Source organism: Gambusia affinis, linkage group LG07 (assembly GCF_019740435.1).
Source record: "Gambusia affinis linkage group LG07, SWU_Gaff_1.0, whole genome shotgun sequence".
In the NCBI taxonomy this organism is placed as follows: Eukaryota; Metazoa; Chordata; class Actinopteri; order Cyprinodontiformes; family Poeciliidae; genus Gambusia; species Gambusia affinis.
The window spans coordinates 16,939,772-16,963,014 of NC_057874.1; the positions used below are offsets into that span (position 1 = coordinate 16,939,772).

Here is a 23,243-nt window from a genome sequence, read left to right on the forward strand (position 1 = left end):
AATCCACTGAGTCATTAAAGTTAAACATATCTCAGCTTTGTTGTTTGGACTCCAGATATGGAGGTTTTAATTGCTTTGCAAACTTTACTGCAGATCACCTGTATAGGGTTGATTCAATGCATTTTCCCACAGTGTTTTTAGGAATATTTCAAATGTCTCTTTTTTAGTAATATAGCATGGCATCTGATTATTTGACTCTGGTGTGCTGAAGCATCTAAAAGTTGTGAGACAGAACTTGTGGACCTTAAGCTTTCCACTTAAGCTGAGCTTGAACTATTTTGTAAAGAGTACAGTAAGTTTGTGGCTGCTACATGCAGGTTAAGGACCATGAGTACTTTTCTAAGGCAATGTCACCAACTTCTGTGTGGCAAGTACCTGCTTGTTACATGATCAACCCATGTGCTGTGAAACCTGTAAACAAAAACTAGTTATGCCACTTTTTCAACAGTCAAAGTAATCCTTCCGTCTCATAAACCAGTAAAACAAGAATCATGCATCTACCAGGTGTTCTCTCACAAAATGCATTAATTATTAAACTAAAACCATCCAGATTAACAATGCATATTAAAGTGAAAACAACAAAACTGCTTTCATCTCCTTTGTTTAAATAATTTAGCAACCATTAAGCCGGACAGACATATGAACACTGTTTAAGTCTGCTCTTCTAATGCCCTAGGCTGAAGCAGGATGATACTCTCTGTATGCTGAATTATTAAAGTGGTTTACAAGTTTACACTGAGACTGATCATGCACTGTACAAACAGTTAAACTTATTAAAACTTTGGACAAAGGAAAAAAAAAAAGAAAAACAACAAAGGCAAAATAACTACGTCTACATGGATGGTTGATCATTTGTCTTTATAAACAGGTAGTTGCAGACAACTGAAGATCATCTGCTTCAAGTGAGTTCAAACACACCTCCCTTGAAGGCAGAGATATTGCTGAGGTATGACTGACACACCGCCTGCAGAGGACCAATTATATTTGCTTTACACATAAAGTCAAGTTCTTCTACCATTCAAGTTTAATGCTCTGTAGTCAAAATAAATAAATAAATAAATAAATAAAATCTCATCTGAAACTAGTAATGAATGTGGCGAGGCATGGCTCCACCAAAGAAATATCCTAGATTGGACACAGATTTTTAAAAATGACAGTGGCGGACAGCAAGATATTTTCATAGCTTCATTTTAATATTAGAATTACATTTACTTTTACATTTTGGACAAATAATTGAATAAATCGAGAATAAAATTCATCAAATGTCAGGCTCACTTTGTTTTCGGGATGATTAGAAACACACAAAAACTGAATAATTCAAGAATGAAAGTAACCCAAATGTGTTTTTTTTTCTTTTTTACCAAGTCCAAAAAAAAAAAGTAAATCAGCTTTTAATATTCACTGATAATAGCGCATGAAGAAGACCATCACTGACAGCATTTTTAAGCCATGGATGGACACAGAAACATACAACAAATATTTTTGAATAAACTTTTTTTCCCTTTTTTTTAAAAACAAGACAAAAATTCTTAAAGTTTTTCGCACTTTCAGCAAAAATATTGAGCATGATCAACCCTTCAGCTGTGCATTCAATTTTTTTTGGTGATTTTTTTTTTTTTTCCTCGGCTGCAGTGTCACTCAAGTCTCACGTTCATGAGTCAGAAGTACTGACAGCTCCTCTTGAGTAACACAATTTATCATGCTCAGGCATATTTGGCACTCATTCCATTCAGAAATTCATATAGTAGTCACAAAGTTTTATTCCCACCTGCACATAAATACACAAATCTGTCACAAAAAAAAGGAAAAATGTACAGCTCAGACCCGTACATGTACATCACCCTCTGGTGGCAATTACAGCCAGTCCCAGACAAGAAAAAGAGATTTAAAAGTAAAATACACAGTTATAACATGAGATATTAGTCTTCTGATACTTTCAGTATTTGACAGATTTTACTCACAGCTGGGACAGAAAGTTGAGGTTTAACAACATGTTATTTGGATAATGTTGTCCGAAGGAAGATATTTTTAAATATGATGCATACAAAAAAAAAAAAAGAGGCAAATCACTAAAACGAGAATGGAAACTTAGTGAAGATGATGTGTGGCACTGACTGCTGGGTTTGTCTCTCTGGTTTTACTGCATTTTTTAGAATCTGATGCCAGATTTCAATTAAATCCTACTTTAAAAACGTACACATCGATTAAAATCCATGTTTGAGAAGTGCACAATAAATAAATAAATAAATAAATAAAGTATTCCCATGGTCACTACGAGAACAGTTGTCAGCTGATGAGAAATCAGATTGTCATGAAATTCAGCACAATCCCCTGATATTTAACTCCTTTTATTTGACAATACACAGCTTCGGTCATGATTTATGCCTTCATTAATTTGTCTTCTGAAACAATTTTCTGCTCTTGTTAGTTCTTACAAAACAATGATGGTGCATTCAGATTTGACAGGTTGACATCCACATTTCAAAAGACTACCCAAGAGTTGGAGAAGTACAATAACGCCACTCCCGAGTCTTTGCTATAAATGCAACATCAAAAATGATCCCAACGGATTCAAAGTGCAACTTCAATGGCACCATTTTAATATAATTTTAGGATGCAGAGCTGGGATCTGAGGAGTTTTTATGTTCTTTCCTGTATATGCGTCAGTTTCTGCAGGAGACTCCAGTTTCCTCCCAGACTTCAGGAACATGCATGTCGGATTATCTGGTGACTGTAAAGTGCCCTTAGTGTGAATGTGTATATATGTAGTTATTTGTCTCACCTTTTTCCAGATGAGACAAATCAGCAGGAGAAAACAGCTACTGAGGCGCCCACAGGTAGTGTTGTAAACTACAGCTGCTCCATAAAGCCAATGACTTTGAAACTCTGACAAACTGTATGATGGCAATGATGATCCTGTTTACTGCCTTGTTAACAGGGACAAATGTTTTCCCATAGCGCTGCATCAATGGGAAGCAAAAGAAAACCACAAGTTTGTGAAAATTTCATACAGGAAAAAGATCCACATACATTTATGATCATGTAAGTCTTCTTGTTTCAAACTGAAGTCATTAAAGTGCTTGATATTTTCCGTTAAACCTTCACAGGGGCACAATGGCAGGTAATGGCTGTTGACACCCATGTACAGGAGCAGACATGTCTTCAACAGAGAGCAGAGCTAGTCAAGATGTTGGTAAGCTTTAAACACCATCTGAAAAGTTTAGTCTTATTATTGTACTCTACACAAAAGAGGATTTATGATTTTATTTTAGATATATTTTGGACTCTGTGGCAAATGTTTCTGAAAAAAAAAAAGAAAAAGTTTTTAGACCATGGAATAAAGCAAAGACAAGAGAGTGGCAACATGCTTCTCCAAATCTGAGCAGAGACTATAATTTAACCAACTGATTCAAACATTCTTTCAGTGAAAATCTCGTCAAAGCAGTGATATGCAAATCAGATGTTGGCACATTATTTTCAGAACCTGAAATTGAAAACGTTTTCCTTTAAGCCTCGTTGTGTCTCCAAACTTCCAACAGGCACCTTTAAAAACAAACAAACAAGCAAACAAAAAAAAACACCTTCACTTCCAGCAGAGAAAATGTTAAACCAGTGTGAGAATGCAAGGCACAATGCAAATAAAATAAAATAAACACGCAAGGTATATGGACGCAATCACATTTTGCACAGTAAAAACAGAGCAAGCCCTTTTTTTTTTTTTTTACTTCAACTTCTTTCTTCTGTAAATCCAGTTTGTCAAAACTATTGATGGGATGGATTTATGATCTCAACTTGTAGCTACTTGCCCCCCAGATTACAAAAAACTAATTTTAACTGGCATTCTTAACACCTGTGTGAAACAGGGCCTCAAGCATCAACACTCAACAGTTCTGAGAGCCTTGAGACAGCATGGACGTGAATCCACCTCCACAGAGTTACTGAGCTCAGAGCTGCACTTCGCTTGACCTCGAGAGGAATACGATCACTTAACGGCTTGGCAACAGAAAGACCTGGAGGATGTTCGTTTCATGTTCCCATTTCTACTGATTGTTGGCACATGAACACAAAAGAAGCTGGTGCTGATGCTTTAAAAAACTGGTGAATTTATTATTTAATAAGAAAAGTAGTTACCACAGTTAGTTTAATGACTTTAAAACCACATGTCAAAAATACACATAGATCACCTGCTGATTTTTGTAAGATTAAACACCGCTGCTTTAAAAGTTGTAACACGAGATAATCCACTACAAGCACTCTCAGTGGTCACCTACTGCATGGTGATGTAAGAGTCAAGTAACAATAAAGAAAACACTTTTTTGGTAGATTTTCTACATCTGCTCCTTGAAGGCGAACACGCACATATAGCTTACAGCTCTACAAGCTACAGATTTCACACTTCACATGTTCCAATTTAGATCTGTGAAACAATAATAGTCCTATTATTGCAAAAATGTAAACATCCCTCTGTGCATCAATGCTTCAGCCATCAATGTTGGCTTCAAGATGTCTTTTTTTTTTATCCAGTACAAAAACTAAATAAAATACAAGCTCTCAACTTCTGATGCAGTTATTTGAAGCTTCTGCTGCAGTTGTGCAGTGTACTTTTTAGGACATCCTCAGGTTTCATCCTCACACATTAGAACAAACGGCCTCAGATGTCAGACCATCAGACCTATGACTGAAAGGCAATAAAATAAAAAGACTCAGCAAAAACATCTTCAGATGAAAAGGTCTTGGAAATAAAGTCTGCGTCAGAATAAAATCTGTCCTAAAAGTTACACTGTAGAGGTGGGAAAAATGTTAAAAGAGGGGTATTATGTCCTTTATTAACAAAACTGTGCCATTTTACACAACTATTAGGTAACCATCTGCTTTCAGTTGTTATGAAAATGCTGTATGACTTTTAACATGGCTTAAAAAAAAAATTGACGAAGCAATTTGACGCCTGGAAGATGGGGCTACGTCTCTTTAGCTCCTGCTCTTTCCTACACGCTGCTTTCAAGACATCATCACGACAATGCTCCTCCATTATGTTCTTTGTGGCCATTCTTACAAGTGTTGGGACTGAGAAGAAGTTCCTATGATGGGCTCAGCAAACTCCCAGGTCCACCAAGTATTATTTTGTAGAGAGAATAACAGAAAACTATATAAAGTTTCAAGATGACTTTTCATAACACCCCCTTTTAACTGATAGACACACAGATAAAATCTGAATTTTAGGTACCACGTAGAGAAAGACACAGTCACTGAGATACAGATATATTTTTCCCCATCACTAATTAAATCATTTCAAAGTTTTTTTTGTAAATAAAACATATGTTTTACTAACATGGTGATCTGCAGTGTTTTCCTTTGTTTAACACCTAAAGCAGTCTATGAAGCCAAAAAAAACCCCCGTCAGAAGTTGAGAGTCTGCACCTGTTTCAAATTAACACTCTGGCTGAAAGACAAAAAGATCACCTTGAGTTAAACGCCACAGTGAATCTGCCTTCCAAAGATTCCACAAGAGTAAATCTAAAAACCATCTCTCTTTCCATCAGCTTTACACACAAAGCTAATATGAGCAATCAGAATAAAGATGAATGCCTGTGATTCCCTTACTGTTTCTTTCAGTCAGTTCAGGATAAATCTGCCTGCATGGAACGAAGTTTTGACCATATTGACCCCCTCCGAAATGAGCCGTGACATTCCTGCCGCCCACAAATAAAACCAGAAGACGACAACGACACTATTCCTATTGACAACATGGTAAAAAGTCTGACATCACATTATTTTTCTCATTTTGACATGTACCTGTAGCTTATATGGGCTACTGTTAGTATGTACAAGTAGCAGCAAAAAACCACCAGAACAGTGATTATCAGACTAAAAGATTATCCTTCTCGTGTTTCCTTTTAGCATGGCTATCGATGTGGATGAGGTGGAATGTGTGGTTTTTATTATTTTAATTTGAAAAACTTTCAAAAAACTGGATTGTTGTATTTATTTGTACCCCTCTTCACCCATTTTCACTTTGTGCCTCATCTCTCCCGCAATTTCCCCCTAAAAAAATCCCTATGGCACATTTCACTTTTTAATTCTTCCTACTGGTAGCAATTACAATTTGGCACTTAAAATATAAATACAGTCATTCTTTTTTTTCAAAAATATACTTAAGCATATTAATAACAGTAATACACCAGAGTCCAGTGATAATTTGAGGTGAAACTTTGGTCTCCAGATTATCTACTGGACTACAAAACGCTGGTCATCGTATGAAGGAAAAATAAATTACACTTTTTTCATAATGAATAAATAAATATGTTATAAATAAATAAATATTTGAGACGGTTTATAAATAACTTAAAAAAAGCAACTTTATGACTTTGCAACATGCTTAGACCCCCTTCAAAACAGCCCTGTTAACTGATAAATCACAGATTTAGCTCAGTTCCCATGAGGTTACAGCTTAATGCCACTGTTTGAGGTCATCAACGTCTCTAACCGAGAACACTTTATTAAACTATTGAAGCTGATGTCGAACAGTGTCCCTTTTGGCCCCCATTTTTGTGGCAAAAAGGACCCAACCTGTGGCTGCAGTGGTGACAAAGTGGCCTAAAGTCAAAAGTGCAACGTGACTGGCATGGACCCACCCTCCCTTGCGTCAGGAATGATATGCAGGAGATGTGACTGAGGATGATATGCTACGATTTTGATTTCTGCATGCCAACAGCAGAGAGCCAAACTTAATTTACTCCGCGTGTGCTACGTTTACCGTCATACAGTTAAGTACCACTCTCCAAATCTCCCAATCTTTTCTTTTTATCCTGTTTTTTTTCTTCCCCCTTTCAAACTGCTCGGTTAAGACGGCTTCTACAATATGATTCGATACAATTCCATAGGATTGTGTGCAAAATGCTTTTTAGGCATACAGTAATAAACATACGAGCCACAATATTAGATTTAAGTGCTTGTGATGAGGTATGAACACCGGTCAGAAAAGAAACCGTTGACCTGCCTTCATGCCATCAATAGTTCCTCTCTGATGACGGCTGCATCTCTGATATTTAGAATATTACATGTAAAAAAAAAAAAAAAAAAAAACATGAATGAAATGCAAGTAATATCAAACTTGATAATACCGTATGGCAATGACTTCTTCCACCAAAAATGAAGACCTCTGTTAGACAACAGCGAAGCATAAAGTATCATATTTAGAAGAAACAGCGTCTTGCAAAACACCTCGTCATACCTGAACCAAACCTCAATGCATGTCATTGGGATTTTATGAGACGGACCAGCACAATAATAATAAAGTTCAATGCAACTAACTGACTTCCAAAGTCATCTAATCAATCAATACTTTTCACCTGTGACTAATTTTATCTCTGCAAAAACACAACTTTACTCCTGTGGACATACAGGCAGCCAAGAGGATTATAGTGACTCTGGAGGAGCTGCAGTGATCCACAGCTGAGGTGGGAAGATTTGCTGGCATGATAAGGAGTCTAAATTTCTGGTGTAAATAAAAAACATATCTGTACATCAACCTGAAAACATCATCCTCACTGTGAAACATAGTGGAGGCACCATCATGCTGGGGAGACAGTTTTCCTTAGTAGGACCAGGGAAGCTGGTCAGAGTTGATAAGATGATGGATGAAGCTAATTCCAGTTCAAACCTGGGAGAAAGCCTGTCAAAGGCTGTAAATCTTTTAAACCTGTCGAAAAATACCAATTTTTACTCCCTTCACAATCAAGTATTACTTTGTGTTGGTCCATCACATAAAATCCCTTCATAAAGGCATTTACATTTGTGTTCGTAACATTACAAATTGTGAAAAACTTTAAGAGACACAAGTACTTCTGCAAGGCACTGGCTTCAGATATTTATATGAAACTTGATGCTCTTAAGAAAGTTTTAACCTGATGTTTGACAAATAAAGATAACTTCAAATTCTCCTCAGACTTTTCTCATTTCCATTCACAATTCACTTTCACCGAGTTTCTAATTAGGTACCTGTACCGTTTTAGTCAGCCCAACTCTTGAATGGATGGATGACAGTGAAGGGTCCAGTGTGCTAACATGAGGATGAGGCCTTCATCTGTCTCCAGTCTGAACTTCATTTACAGAGGCAGGTCTGTGCTGTTGTGGCGAGTCTTTCTGGAGGTCCCATCATCCCTGGGCAGTGCTTTCTGCAGGTTGGACATGGCAGCGGTCTTCTTCAGGTCAATCACGGCGTAGCACTCGCTGCGTCTGGGTACCGGCGGGCCACATTGATTGGGTGGTAGACGCTGGTGCTGTGGCTGGGCACCCCCGCTGCCAAGGGCTTGGCGGGGAGGTTCTTCCTCCAGGTCCACCTGGATGTAATTCAGCTGCCGCGATGGAGGCATGTGACCGTGCTCGCAACCTCCGACCCCTGAACGTGATCGCCTTCGGAAATCGAAGCTAAATATTCGCCCTGCGCTGTCTGGTCGACACGCCCGAGGATGCGGGGGACAGGGGTGCCGGAGCCGGGTCGGCTGCACCTGCTCTGTGTTGACATAGTTCTGAAGGGCGTCTCGGTGGATACCCCGACTGTCCTGGTGGTACCCGTTGGGTGTTCCTGGGCCTTCTGAGAACTCGTACTCATCAAAGTCATCCTCCTCTTCTTCATATTCATCCTCATCCTGATCTTCATCGTCCTCCTCCTGCTCATCATCCCGCTGCAAGGCGCTGTACTCCCACACAGGTGGCAGTGAGGGCAGGTTTTCGTAGTTGAGAAGAGCTGTCCGGCGGTGGCCTCCGCCCATGCCCCTCTCACAGGCGTAGCCCTGAGGCGGCAGAGATGAAGGGCCGTGGCCGTGTGAGTGCAACAGTGAGTGTGAGTGGCTATCCCCAGTGCTGCTGCTGCTGCTCGAGCCCACAGACTGCGACACGCTGCTGGGGCTCAGGCGCTGCTTTCGGCCGCTCCGCAGGCCGTTGATGTTCTCGTAGGTGAGCTCGCCACTCTGGGAGCTGTCTGGGTGCTCGTGGCTCGGATGCCGGTGCATGTGGTGATGGAAATGGTGATAGGAGTGAGAGTTGCACAAGTGCATCCCAGGCTCGTCCCCCTCCGTCTCTGAACCTGTAGCACCCTCTGCTGGCTGAAGGTTGTGAGGATTGTGCCCGAGCCTCTCTCTCTCCATGAGATGGCGCTGAGCTGGAGTGGGCCCCAACATGAACTTGACCTCCTGCGAGGACGGCTGTAGGAACACCTGTGGGTCTTTGCGCTCCTCAAGCGGGCAGCATCTCATGTTGGACTGTGGGTTCCCTTGGCCTCCGACAGGCATGGCTCCACGTGTCGTTTCGGGCAAAGCGCTAGGCCGCACCTCAGGTAGAGAGTGCACACAGTGACGCATGGAAAGATCTCCGTCCATACTCACGGTATTCACATAGGTGTGAGTCTGTTGGGAAATACAGACAGATTCAAGCTTGGGATTCAAAGGAATTATGCTATGAGGTGCAAACAGGAGTTACCTGGTCTTCCAAAGCCATGAGGCTGTGTCCATGATCATCAAGAGATGGTTGGGAGGAATCCCCTCTGATGGGATAACCTGGATATCCGTTTGGAAAGGACTGGACAGGAAAAGCTGGAGCTGTAGGCAATACAGACCAGGAAGGCGACAGTCAATCAAACAATATTTGGCTGGATTTATTACTTTCTTTACAGTACTTAAAAAGGATGGTTATTTCAACAAGCACTTAAAAGGCATTTGAAAAAAATATTATAATAATTGTGGTGATATTAATGAAAACATTCTAAATGTGGGAAGGAAGTTGGGAGGGATACAGGGTGTTTATAAATCTTTAAAAAGTCTTAAACTAATGCATCCAAAATTAATGCCTTAAAATTTCTTATATCAAAGACCAACATAGTTTTTGAAAATGAATTTGTTAATCACAGGTCTTAATTTTTGTCTTGGCATGACTATTTAATCAAAAATATATTCTAAGCATTATTTTCTGTAACTTGCCAAGCATTCTGTGATTTGAGGTGGTTGAGGCTACCAGTATGTCACTACTAGCATACCCTTAGCTAGCTAGCTTTTTTGGATCTATCATAGGTAAGCACAAATTTATAGCCACTCAGCTGGACAAAGTTTATACATTTCTGTGGAGTTATAGGTAATGGTAATGGTCTAAAAGGGCTTAAAATGTTTTAAATTTAAGTTAGTGAAACCTACAGAAACTCTGAGCTACTGAAGGAAAATTTCACCACAAAGATTAATTCTGAGAAGATTAAAAGAAACTGTGAAAATTACAGTAAATTGACTTTAAGAACTTAATTTCTAATCCTTAAAGAAAACTATAAATTAGTAATGCAGAAGATGTCTGAGTTAAAGAGCGTAATAACTTGTAGCTTCTTTCTTTCACCACTTGAGGGCAGTAGCGGAGCCCTCTAAATCAGGGGTGTCCAAAGTGAATATTCAAGGAATGGTGTCCCGCATATTTTAGTTCTTTCCCTGGGTCAACACACTTGAATTAAATGATGGTTCATCAACAGGCATCTGACAAACTGTATAGCATACTGAAGAGTTAGTTCAACCATTTTAATTAGCTCTGTTGGAACAGAAACATGTCTAAAAGTCACAGGACAACTGCCCTGGCTGGACACCATGGTTTACATGGTCTTTTATTCTCAGTAGACTACCAAATTATGGGAGCGACTGCTGATTGGACAGACGTTCAGAAGACAGTCACTAACACTCTCCACAAGGAAAATAAGTCAGAAAATCATTACTGAAGAAATCAGTTGTCCCCAGAGTGCTATATTCAAGTATATCCAAAGAAATTAAGTGGAAAGAAAAAAGTTGCACCTCCAACAGGGAAAACTGCAGTCTTGAGAGGGTTGTCAAGCAAAATCCATTCAGGAATTTGAGGAAGCTTCACAAGGAGTAGACTTCAGAAAGAGCGGCGAAGCACAGAATCCACATTGCTTGAAGTCCAGTGTGACGTTTCTGTGATGTTTTGGGGTGCCATATCATCTGCTGGTGTTGGTCCTCTGTATTTCCTGAAGTCCACACCCAAAGCAGTCATCTACCAGAAACATCTAGAGCACTTCATGCTTCCCACTGTTGACATGCAGTATGAAGATGCTGATTCTACTTTCCAGCAGGACTTGGCACCTGCCCACACTGCCAAAGGCACCAACAGCTGACTCAATGTTCTTGATTGGCCAGTAAATGCCCCTGACCTTTAACCTTGTAGAAAAATCACCAGACCCAACAAAGCAGATGACAAAGCAATCTGGGCTTCCATCGTAGCTCAGTAGGCGATCATGGCATCTCTATGAGATGTGCTGCCTTGACACAATGATTCAAGAAAGACGAGGAGAACCGAGTATTGAGTGCATAAAAATGAACACACTTTTGTTTGGAATTAAGATTTGAAAAAAGGTTATTGTTGGCTATCCAGATACTTTGCTGTGGAAAAAGTGTAGATTTAATTAACTTTGTTTAGCTTAAAAGTAGGGACTTCAGTAGTTGTCCACAATAATCACTACTTCTGCATCGCATTTTAAGATGTCAAAGACATAGGTGGCATTAGAGCCTTAAACACAAACCTAAGTGAATAAATGTATACTTAACCTGTTGCAGTCTCTTAAATATGAGATACTTGTTAGGAAAGTTAAGCTACCTTGGGTTATTTTTTCCTTGTAAATTGTTCAACTCTTAAAATTTAAATTGACTGAAGCTTGCAGAAATCCTATCAATGCATTGCTGCATGCAAGTTTGGCAGGCGTTGCATGAGCAGGTGTGACTCACTGTTGGGAGTCTGCGGTGTCCGAGACATGTCCATCTCTGGTGTGTGGCCACTTCGACTCATCATCATTGACTCCTCCACCACATTGATGCTGTTGCATTGCATCAGCTCCTGGAGCAGGTTGAAGATCTCTTCAGCCCGTGAACACTTGAATGCAAAGATTCCTGGTTTAAACACAAACAAAACATGGCACGTAAGAGGAATTAAAGGGATAAAATTAAATCCATAGCATGGTAAGTTTATTTACATAGCCCCAGTGGTTCATGTAAAATAAGGAGGAGAAGAAAATTGCATTAAAAACAACAGTAAACAGTAATGTTTTTACTCCTTATTCACAGGAAAAGGCCAACAATTCTGCACATTTCATAACTCCCTTGAGTCTAGATGACTTGTAACCATTTGTACTGTGTTGACATTAATAGACCAACTGTACAGCAACAATTTGGCAAGAGAAACACCAAAAAGTCATTTAGTGCCCTTCAAGACCACTGACTCGTGTAAAATACATTAAAATGCATTTTCATGGCAAATTTGCACATTGAAAAAAAATCTTAGAAAATAAATTAAACTGCCATATTTTTATTTTTTACAAACAGCAATTACTCTCAACAACTCCTCAAAATGTGAAAGACAAGAGGATATGAAATTCAAGTAATGCTAAGGTGTGTTGATAAATCAAATACCGGTAGTTAAAAAATATTTTGGTCATCTGAAAAGATCCATATCTACAGCTAAAGAGAGAGAAAAAACTATCTCCAGAGCTCACTGTTACATTACAGAAACATAGAGCAGCATCTTGTGGTCAACAACTGTTCCTGGTTGAAGGTTTCTTTAAGATATTCGAACTGGTGAAAAGCACTAATGGTTTTACAACTAATGTAAAATACATCCAGTGTTCTTGTATATTAATACCATACTGTACACAGAAACTGAGAACGTGCTACCCACCCTGCCCTGTCTGACAGCGGCGGCCGCTCTCAAAGGAAAACAGGTTGGAGTCATAGCCGTAGCGTCGCAGGCAGAGATACGGCCACCGGATGGCGTCTCTTTTGCGTGTGTGAAGAATGAGCTCAGTCTGGGTGAGCTCCATGATCCCAGAGCCCAGCTCGTTGCCTTCATCATCAACATTAATGACCTGAAAGATGGTGAAACACAATAACATCATGAGAGGTATGGAAACAACAAAAATAAAGCATGAAAAAAAAAAACACAACAATGTTATACATTAACCATGTTTTTTTAGACTGCATTTATGCAAGCATGTCGTTCTCCCTTTCCTCTTAAGAAAACAATTATTCCGTTCTTGTTTGAAGCAAAAAAAAATTATTTTATCTTTTATGTGTCATAATGAAAGATGAATCAATCCATCAGCCAATAAACTGAAATCAAACAATTTTCTCCTTGATTGATCTGATTGTTACTAAACTCAGAATAAAGTGCATGTAGTAAGTTGATGTGTTTACTGACCTAGTTTCAGTTCAGATGTATTGAAAAAAAAAAAAAACTGAAAAAAAAAATGTTTTGGCACATTTTGGGTACAAAAAACAAGATTATAATCAGTGTTTCATTTCATGTTATGTTAAGTATTACATCTATTGCTCTGTGTTAAAGTTTTGGGTTCTTTTAAAAAAATACTTGTTTTCATAATTCTTTTAAATGAAGAAGAAATAAATAGACAAGTTGTTAAACACATATGTGAAAAGTCCAGGAGGTTGACATAAAAACATTTTTTTTCTAAAAAATAAGGATCCAAAATAATACAATGTAGTGAGTGACACATCACCAATTAAATGTCACCAACCAACTTGTACTTGGATTTCTTCCATAATAATAGTTGGCCTACACAAAATAGAAAATCCACCAGAGGATATTCACTTCGCAGTGATAACTTACTTTTACTCTTGGTGCCTAAAGTGAACTTGAAAAAAAATATTTTCAGTTTTCTGATCCATCTTCGTGGGACCAGGTACAGAAAAACATGTGATAACAGGTGCTATTATCACTAAATGTTTTTAAGACAATTTTACTGATTGGGGGAAGAAATCGTTTGTCTATAAATGTTTTAATTTAGGAATCTAGTTCATTTATGACGGCGTTAACTTTTTCTATTTAGCTGTGAATGTTCTGTAAACTGTGTGCTGCTGTCAGTCCTGGCCAAAATTATTGTATGAGAACTATTTTTAATCTCTGTGGAATTTTCCTGGTGAAATAAAGGTTAATAAAAGTAAGAATTTCACAGAAATTGAGAAAAACATACATGAGACTACAGGTTTTAGAGGCTGACTACATCCAACAAAATGGGCCAGAATTGTAATGACAGCACAGCAAAGGATTTGTCTGTTAAAAGTTTTAAAATGGAGACCTTAAATTTGGTGAGATGGTTGTCTCGGATGGGGTCTCTGTACAGACAGCTCCAGCAGCTCCCCATAGCTTCAGCAGGCCAGCTGAAACCTGTCGACAATGAAAGTTTACAAGGAGGCCTTCTCAAATTCATCAGCTTTAAGCTGTACATACATATACAAGGACAAAATAATGTGCCCTGTCAAACATTCGGTCTCAAGTTTCTTACTCAGTCCAGGCCATCGGTGTAAAGGGATTCACGTCTCAATCCCAGGATCTTCTACTGGGCAGCTGCTTCACGAGCCAGTAGGCCTCCTGCGTGGACATCTTTGAGAGAGGATGACGGCTCTGTCCCCTGAAACAAAGACAGGAACAAGTTTCAGGGAATAAGTTTACAGTTGTGGTTATAAATTTACATGCAGTCAATCAATCAAAATTAATACAAGTAATTTTATACTTCTAACAATATATTTTACATCTTTTTTTTTCTCCAGGTGGAACAAATAGATTGCAACATTGAATTTTTTTTTAGGATCCTTTTCTGTTGGAACACTAAATTATGTCTAAGATTCAACCATTAATCTCTTAATTAGAAGTGAATTTGAATAATTTGGGTGTTATTTGCATTGCATCCATGCCACAGGGTGCAAAACAGCCCCACACCATAACCATGGTTGACAACAGTATTTGTAGATTTGAAAATCTCATCTTTACTGTCATTTTGGATAGAAAGCTCAATATTAGTGTCCTCTAACCAAAAACAATTTCTCTAGAGAAATTTTGTTCGTCTATGTTGGCAGCTTGTAGCTGTTGGTTTTGAACAAGGCACTTCAGTTCTAGTCACCTCTCAATCTGTGGCAACGTAAAACCATCGCTGTTGACACCAGCGTTCTAGCATCTTCCAGTTGTTTGTGCTTTTTTCTAGAACATCCTAACCAAATTATCTTCATCTGAGAGTGATAGTTTGGTTCAAAAGATTGAAAGTAGGTTAAAAAAAAAAAAAAAGAATCCTCCAACTGGACTACAGTCCCAAACACAAATCAATCGGGGCCTTAAGAAGAGATTAAAAACACAATAAGTCTATGTAAACTTCTGGTCAGATAATCATGCCACTCAGACTAAATAACACTAGAGTCCATAGTATCTGAAGAATGTTTCCCTTATTAAAAGTTAACACCATTGAAAATCTGTTTGCATGCAGCCTATGCAATTACCCCACCAATATCGCTTGGCAATGCTCCTGGTGGAACTCTTCCCAGGTAGGACAGCAAATATGTATCCTATTTAGCATAATGGGAAGTTAAAAAACATTATTCAAGTATATAGCTTAGCTAAAATAGATGTGTCCAAATCCATGTAGCAAATTAAATAATAAAGATATCCCAGCAGAATTCTAGAAATTTTGCTTATAGTGTCATTTTTGTAATTTAACTTAAATTAACACGGCTAATTCAAGGTAAAAGATTATCATCTAAAATATTTAGGCTGCAAGGACTCCGTACCACCAAATTCCTACAGTTTAAAAAAAAAAAAAAAGTGCAAAGTTTTCTTTTATTATTTTCCAGCTCAAAATACATTCAGAAAAAATAAAACCAGTATGAGAAAATGGAAACAAAAATTTAAGAATTCATCATTAATCCATTTGTTTAGGTGGGTTTTTGGGTTGTTTTTTTTATTTACGGTCTGAAGGGCTGCTCATTAGAAAGCAATTTTACTACTTTTTGAACTTCTAGGCCAATAATAAATTAAAGTTGAACAAGATGTGAGGTTGTCAGACAAATAGTTGGCAAAAGGATTTACAAGGCACTAGAAATGCTGCTTGAGAGCATTTCTTTTATAACATGAATGAAAAAAAGATACTCAAATTCCTATTCTGCACCTTAAATATTCTGCATTTAAGGAGTCCTAAATTTTGAAAGCGAGCTGATCAGCATAAGTCCAGACACCAAAATTAAGCAATAATATGGCTTTAAACGCTACTCTGAAAATCTGGAACTAATTTCAGCCTCGTGTTTCATAATTTGTAGGAGTTATATTGATTATATATAGATTATATTTCATAAAACCAGCAGCAGCTGCTTATAGGTGATAGAAGCAAAACAGCAACCAAGATTACCTAAAGCATTTGATTGAAGTTAAACAATACAAACAATAATAATAAAATAAACAAGGTATTTCAATCAGATAATTTAAATAAATGAGATAAATTCGAACAAAAAAAAATAACTTAATGAGGTAATCAAAAAACATTTTCAGTCCAATTACACTATAAAGTGTTGCCTTATTTATGAGGCAGATCTGTAGAACATACAAATAATAATCTTTAACCTACTAACTAAATGAAATTCCACTGCTTTTTTAAACTGCAGAAAACTTTAAAATCAGGCTGAATCATGGTTCTTACACTGGGTTCAGTTAAAATGCCGAAAAGAAAAGCACTATTATTTTTACCAATGGGAAAGCAGTACCAATGTTCACAAACTGCACTTTAAAGCATTTTCCTTTAATGTACGATAGTATACCCTTTATTTCTCTAAAATCCACGTTTCATAGATCTTGTGACAGATCTAACTATATAAAGACCTGATTACTATAAAAGCAGTTAAAATTGTGTTAATAAATGTAAAGAATTCTCAAAAATAACTCTTAAATGTAATTCTTAAATAAAAAAAAAGTGTGATAGTATCTGAGCTTGACCACATGACAGCAGAAGTCCCAGCATCATTACAAACCAGAGGATTTCAAAGTGCCATTAGCTTTTTGGCTCATTTATTTTTCTTAATATCAGTGTCAACTCTGTACAATGTATTTCCTCATATAAATTATGCACTAAATAACCAGGTTTTGATTAGTGCAAGTCAAGAATAATCTGATAGCAGCTTGAAAATCTAGAAAGAAGCAAAATACAGCAGGAAAAATCCAGCAATTAGGGTCGTACAGTGAGTTCTGAGAGTTTCCAGTCCAGCTGTGCTTCCTCAAGTCAGGCAGGATAAAAAACATCAACCAGCAGCTGAGTTTGGCACTGATTACAAACAAACATTCACATGTATAATCTCTGTTGTCGTTTTATGAATTAGTATTAATATTATTATTATTATCATAGCAGCACCGCACTATGCTCCTGCTCTAACCTGGGCCTCCACATCTGACTGGAGACACACAGCTGCATTCACTCACTGCGAGAAGGCTAATCAGCTAAAGCTACACGTCCAACACACAGGCACAGCCAGGGGAATCTGCTGGAAAAAAATACCCACAATGATGAAAAAAATCACAACCTTTCTGATCTAATTAGCCAGCCCGAATCGGAACCATCTTTTTCCATGTAATAATTTAAAGAACGCCCCCCTCCCCCTCTTCTGAATGAGCAGATTCAAGCCCAGCAGAATGAGCCACCACACGGCTCACTGTCCGCCGCCGCTGCTGCTGCTGAGGCTACAACAGCAGTAACACACACCAGGCAACGGGAAAGTGGAGAACGACAGCGATGGGTTGCTACTCACATGTCTGCCACGGCTTTTTTTTTTTATTAATATATATCAGGTTTAATGCGAAACGAGCACCGAGACTGCGGTGCGTTATCGGCGGCTGCTGCTGCTGTTGGTGGTGGTGGTTGGTAGCGGGATGTGGCACTTGCACGGCAGAGCCTCTGCTGAATGATGCGCTGAGAACGGAGAAAATGTTATTTTTTTCCTTCCTATTACGCCCCCCTACTGCAGCACGGGCCTCCCTGCCTGTGTGACATTTCCCAAGCAGCTGGGGTGAGAGTTCACAGCCAGACAACGACGCTGAGAGGAGCGGAAAGAAGGTAAGAAACGCCGGAGGACCACGGAGGAAAAGGTGTGTCTTGGAGGAGGGGCTCATAGTTCACCGAGTGGACTGGGAACTCTGGAGCATCCCTGACTTTTTTTATGCATGCACACTAGCAAGTTGTTGTTTGTGATTAAGATGTTTGTTTGTTTTAATTTTCTCGAAGAAATTGGGATGTAGAGTAAAAATAGGAAATAGAAATATTCTTTATTGTCACTCAGTGGGGAAGTTTCTGTGCAACAACAGCAAAAATGATTCACACAAAGACAGAACGTCAAATGCATAAAAACAGAATTAAGTACAACAAACCGTCCTATAGTGACATCATTTCAGCATTCTTACTGCATACTTATAGAAAAAACAACACACTCCCGTCCAAAAGATTGTGTAACTGAGTAGGTTCACTTAAAAATGTCCAAAATCTCCATGTTTTCTTGTGCATTAAAAATACTAATTATTTACAATAGTGCACAATGCAAATAAAACTTGATGTTTAAAGAGTTATACTGCTAAAATTGAACTCAGGGACAATAGAAACCAAAACAAAAAGCAAAAGAATAAGCTGTAGTCAATACATGAAGTTTTGTAGGATGAAAACAAAAAACTTCAGTCTTCTCATTCACTTTTACACATTTTCTTCCTTTACAAGCAGAAATAACTGCATAACTTTCCAGTGGAAATTTTTTCGTGTGTCATGCATTATTTCACACACTGCCCACCCAGATTTGACTAATGCAGCAAGATACACATATCAAGTCCATCTCTGAATGAACTTAAGAAAAAGGTTGTTCTGTGGCCTAGTCAAAGTGTAGTTTAGATCTGGTTGAAGCAGGGGGATTATGTTCAAAATCCCTCAAATGGAGGCTGAATTGAAACAATCCTGCTAAGAAAGTGGCTTAAAGTAGAGTCACTTTTACCTCCAAGTAGAGAGGTAAAAGACTCCTTGCCAGTTATTGGAAACATTTGCCTTTTACTGTATTAGATGTATTAGATTATCTTTGTCTGATGTAAAAATGTGTCTAATGTTTTGAGTCAATAAAGTTTGACAAAATTCAAAAACATAAGGAACTTGTAAGTGGGAGGATACTTCTTCACAGCTCTGTATTTATTTGCACTTATAGGGTCGCACAGTGATTTCTGAGTTCCCAATTTTTGTATCTCATTACATCAGCCATCTATATCTAATCTAAGAGACTTTGAGGTCTTTTAGATTATATTTGAATGTATTAATTGCAAAGAATGCGCTACCTAGTCACTCGGCATAAAAAAGGACTGATTTTGTTTGTGTAGCTGGAAAACTGTTATGGATGTATGATTCTGTCTTTTCTCCGTCTCTTTTATCTACTTACATGCACACTGCTGCACGCTTACATAACCATAACAATCCCCAGAAGCAAACACTACAAAGCAAAATTCAGTTTTTATGCTCCTCTAATTTAGAAAAAAAAAAAACTTCCAGAAAACTGCATAACTGCTGAACTAAAATCAAGGCTAAACCTGGTTTTGCTTTGAGCTGCCTTCAATTTATATTGGAAAATAAATTTATTCTGACCTGTATTTTAATTTTTCATGACTTCTCTTTTCTGTCATTATGTTTGGTTTTAGTTCTTTTGCTAATTGTATTTTTTATTATTAAATAAAGCACTTGAAGTGCCTTAAGATGTGCTATACAAATGACTTGACTACCTAGCAAATTTGCTTAATGCTATAGCATCAGAGCTATAAACACCGAAAACAGCTAAATTGATGGTGCCAATTCATTTATTCTGGTGCACACTGTTAATGAGACTTGCTTACTAGATGTACATATGGAAAATATGTACATCTAGTTGTTTTACAGTACCATAATTTATACTTTTACTTAATATTACATTACTAAAATAATATTAATTATAGTAATATTAGAAAGTTCTACTCTTACTTGAGTAAAATTTCTGGATACATCACTGAATGAAGAGCAAACATGTTTTAACTAAAAATGCACCAGACACAGAAACATACCTGAATATATTGAAGTGAGACTTCTTGTTTGTCTGCTGTGCCTTAGTCTTTAAAATACCAGAATTTACACATAACTGTATTTTTGTCTGTTGGATTACTTCATTTTGAAATATTAAATCAGATATTCTACTAAAGTAGCCTTTTTATGAAATATATTTTTACTCATACTTTTGTAATTTTTAGGATGGCAACTTACTTTTATTAAAATATAAAATAAAATGTTGGAAGTAGTTATACCTTCTTCGGCTAATATATTAGTTGACTTCTCTAACATTACTTCATAATGTAATAAAGCCTTTCAAACAGAGCGTGATGATGTTCCTAGATTTAGGTTTTCCGAGGTAAATTGAACGGGGCATAAAACGTCTCTTGTGTCCCGTTTTGTGCACAAGAGACAAGGAGGAGCTTCTTCCCACCTCTGCGCCGCAGAGGTGGGAAGATATCTTAAACGTTTTGTAATCTCAGCAAATACATTAATAAAATAAAACAGACGCGATTAGGCAATTCTAAATAAGCATCAAAACACGGAAGGGTACTATTTGGCCTGTGGATAAATTCGGCGTTATAGAATGTGTTTATTATATTATTTTGTTATTTTTGTTCTTGCAGCCAATGGCTGATCTGAACGTAGTGACGTTACGCTGTTTGCCTTTTTTTGCGCTTGAGGTAGGGAGTGTCGGACAATAACCTTCACCTTCAGAAACCAGATAGTTTACGTAAACGCTGCATACAGCTTTCTTACATTACTAGTTACTTCCTTGTTGAGCTGTCTGGCACGCTGACGGTAAGACCCAAATTGCTCTGAATTTCGAGGCTACTTTTAAACGGCTTTAGTCATATCTCTCTCGACCACTTTCGAGTTAAATGGTGTGTCAAACTCCAGTCCTTAAGGGCTGGTGCCCTGCGACTTTTAGATGTGCCTCTGCTGCGCCACACTTGAATAGAATAATTAGGTCTTTAAGGCTCTGGAGAACTTCTCTACACAAAGAGGAAATATTTAAGTCATTTCATTCCAGTGTTTTTTTTTTTACCTGTGGCACATCTAAAAACTGCAGGACACCGGCCCTTGATAATTGGAGTTTGGCACCTGTGGTTAGAATATGAATTGACTTAATAGAATGTTTTGTTATTAGTCATGTGCTTTATTTGTTTCATATGTTCTGTAAAACTCTATTATGCAGGAAAAACGTTACTTTATTGTCATTTTCGTCAGTATAGTGGATCTAAATTTGATTACACTGTAATTTGCATGTTCTGTAAAGGTAAAATAAGAACAAGACAATAAAAACACGCACAATAGGATTATGTTATTAGGCCGTTTTCCAAGAAGAATAAGATATTCTCTATAGATCGATATGATCTCTCTTAGATCAGGAAATTGGCACCTGTCTCTGCAGACCCACACATTCTGGATACAAACTGCATAGACTTTTACCTACAAAAGCTAGTTGTCACAGAAAAAGTTTCTCTACCCAGACTGGCTGATGAACAGTGACTAAATTGATACCATCCACATTTGCGCTAATTCAGCCAGAAATGTCTTTTTTGTAAAAACACAATATGGACATACTTAGAAAAAAACATTTATTTTACTTCTTCTCTTATTTATATTTAAAGGGATGCACTATGTCACAATTAAATGTGACATAGATAGTCCTCCCATAATTAAATGTTTCAGATAATTGATAATCATAAAATCTGATAGACATAAACAGAGTAAATGCAAAAAGCAGAGTTCATCCTGTTAGATGCTGCATAAAGCACAATCTGAACAGGTCGCTGTTCTGTCGTTTCTTTTTACAAAGGACAGGAATAGTTTGGATTGTTATTTTCCCTTAATAAGTGAAATCACCCTTTAATAACTTTTTGTATTTAGTCACATTAGTTGAGTGATAATAAAATGTGCTTGATGATGTGAAAGTTGTGCCAAAATAGAAAAAAAACTGAAGATATTTGTCTGGGAGCAATTAGTTTTCGTATTGTATAATTCCTGCGACCCATCTTCTTCGGAAACGGTCATTAAATCATCTGGTCTTGTTTCAGACCATGTCTCTGCCAATGATTGGGTTCACAGCCCTGCCTCATGTCGGAGGGATTCTTGGTGTTCCTGTGGTGTGGACGACTCTTTACACAGGGATGGGGTAAATTATACGCAGCATGGCTAAGTTCAGTCTCCAGAGAACCTTTCCTTTTTATACTAAATTCAGGTAATGTTTTCAAAATGAAAAGTTCAGGGCCAGGAGCTGATATATTATCAGTGCTCTGTGAATGTGTATGACTTTATTACTCTATCATTCCTGCAGCGCAAGTTATCTTTATACATGCCAAGGAGGAACAAAAATAAAAAGCCATGCAGAGTGCATGTAGGTGCTCTATTGGTTGGTGGATTTTCAAGCATACTTGAAGTATACTGACGATTCATCGGAATGCATGGATGCTTTAGTATTTTAAAAGTGAATTTTTCAGCGTAACATCTGAGACTTTACTGCTTTCTTTTCTTTCTGCTTTTGAAACAATATATTTTGAACCTAAAAATACAGAAGTATGGAAAATAAAACATTGAATCAAACTAATTCTTGTAATAGCTGTTTAAATTGCCATCTCTGGTAATATTTTATCTTTACTGTTTACCAATTAACAGTGATACCAAGTACAATATTTTGGATTCAACAATTATATGCTATTAATATTATATTGCCATGAGAAATATTTAGACTTTTGAGTCTATTTGCAGATGCAGCTCCTACCTCTTTGGCTCCAAGCATGCTCTTGAATATTTTCCTTCTTTAGGTATTAAAAAATCTTTTCTTTCATTCTCTGTACTAACTTATGAAGGAAGAAAAACCTTCTCTTTTGAAATGTAGGATTAAGTGTTAAGAATTTGTCCATTATTTTTTTTATTCGTATTTTTCCATGCAGGTATGGATCCTACCTAATTTGGAAAGAGCTTGGGGGTTTTACTGAGGATGCAGTGGTTCCAGTAGCTTGAAATGCAGCCATATTACCAAACTTGTAACAGGCTGAGCAAGAAAAGTTCATTGTTGTCTGGTAAATGTGTTTTATACAACCCTGACAAAAAAGAGTAGAGTACAGTTTACGGTATTTTTCTAGGTCATTTCTGTACAAAAAATTGTTTTTTTCTACCAGGTTACATGATATTCTGATTCTAAAAGCAATTATTGATGTTTTTTCTGTGTGATAAGGGCAGCTATGAGGTAGTCAGCATCTAAAAACAATTATTATGGTATTATTGAGAAAATTAACAATGTACCTCCAGCTATTAATCAATTTTATTCACTTATTTTATCCTGTTCTGTCACTGGATACAG

The 23,243-nt window shown here is 37.5% G+C and overlaps 1 protein-coding gene across 1 annotated transcript; it reads right to left on the reverse strand.

The window, feature by feature from the left end:
* Nucleotides 1–1,742: 1,742 nt before the first annotated feature.
* On the reverse strand, nucleotides 1,743–17,972 carry frs3 (fibroblast growth factor receptor substrate 3). The gene is made up of 7 exons (XM_044122032.1): nucleotides 17,607–17,972; nucleotides 14,333–14,458; nucleotides 14,126–14,214; nucleotides 12,712–12,898; nucleotides 11,766–11,927; nucleotides 9,478–9,596; nucleotides 1,743–9,404 (listed from the first exon to the last, which is right to left on the reverse strand). The coding sequence occupies exons 3-7, from the start codon at nucleotides 14,189–14,191 to the stop codon at nucleotides 8,106–8,108; spliced, it is 1,833 nt and encodes a 610-aa protein (XP_043977967.1). The 5' UTR covers nucleotides 14,192–14,214; nucleotides 14,333–14,458; nucleotides 17,607–17,972; the 3' UTR covers nucleotides 1,743–8,105.
* Nucleotides 17,973–23,243: the final 5,271 nt, after the last annotated feature.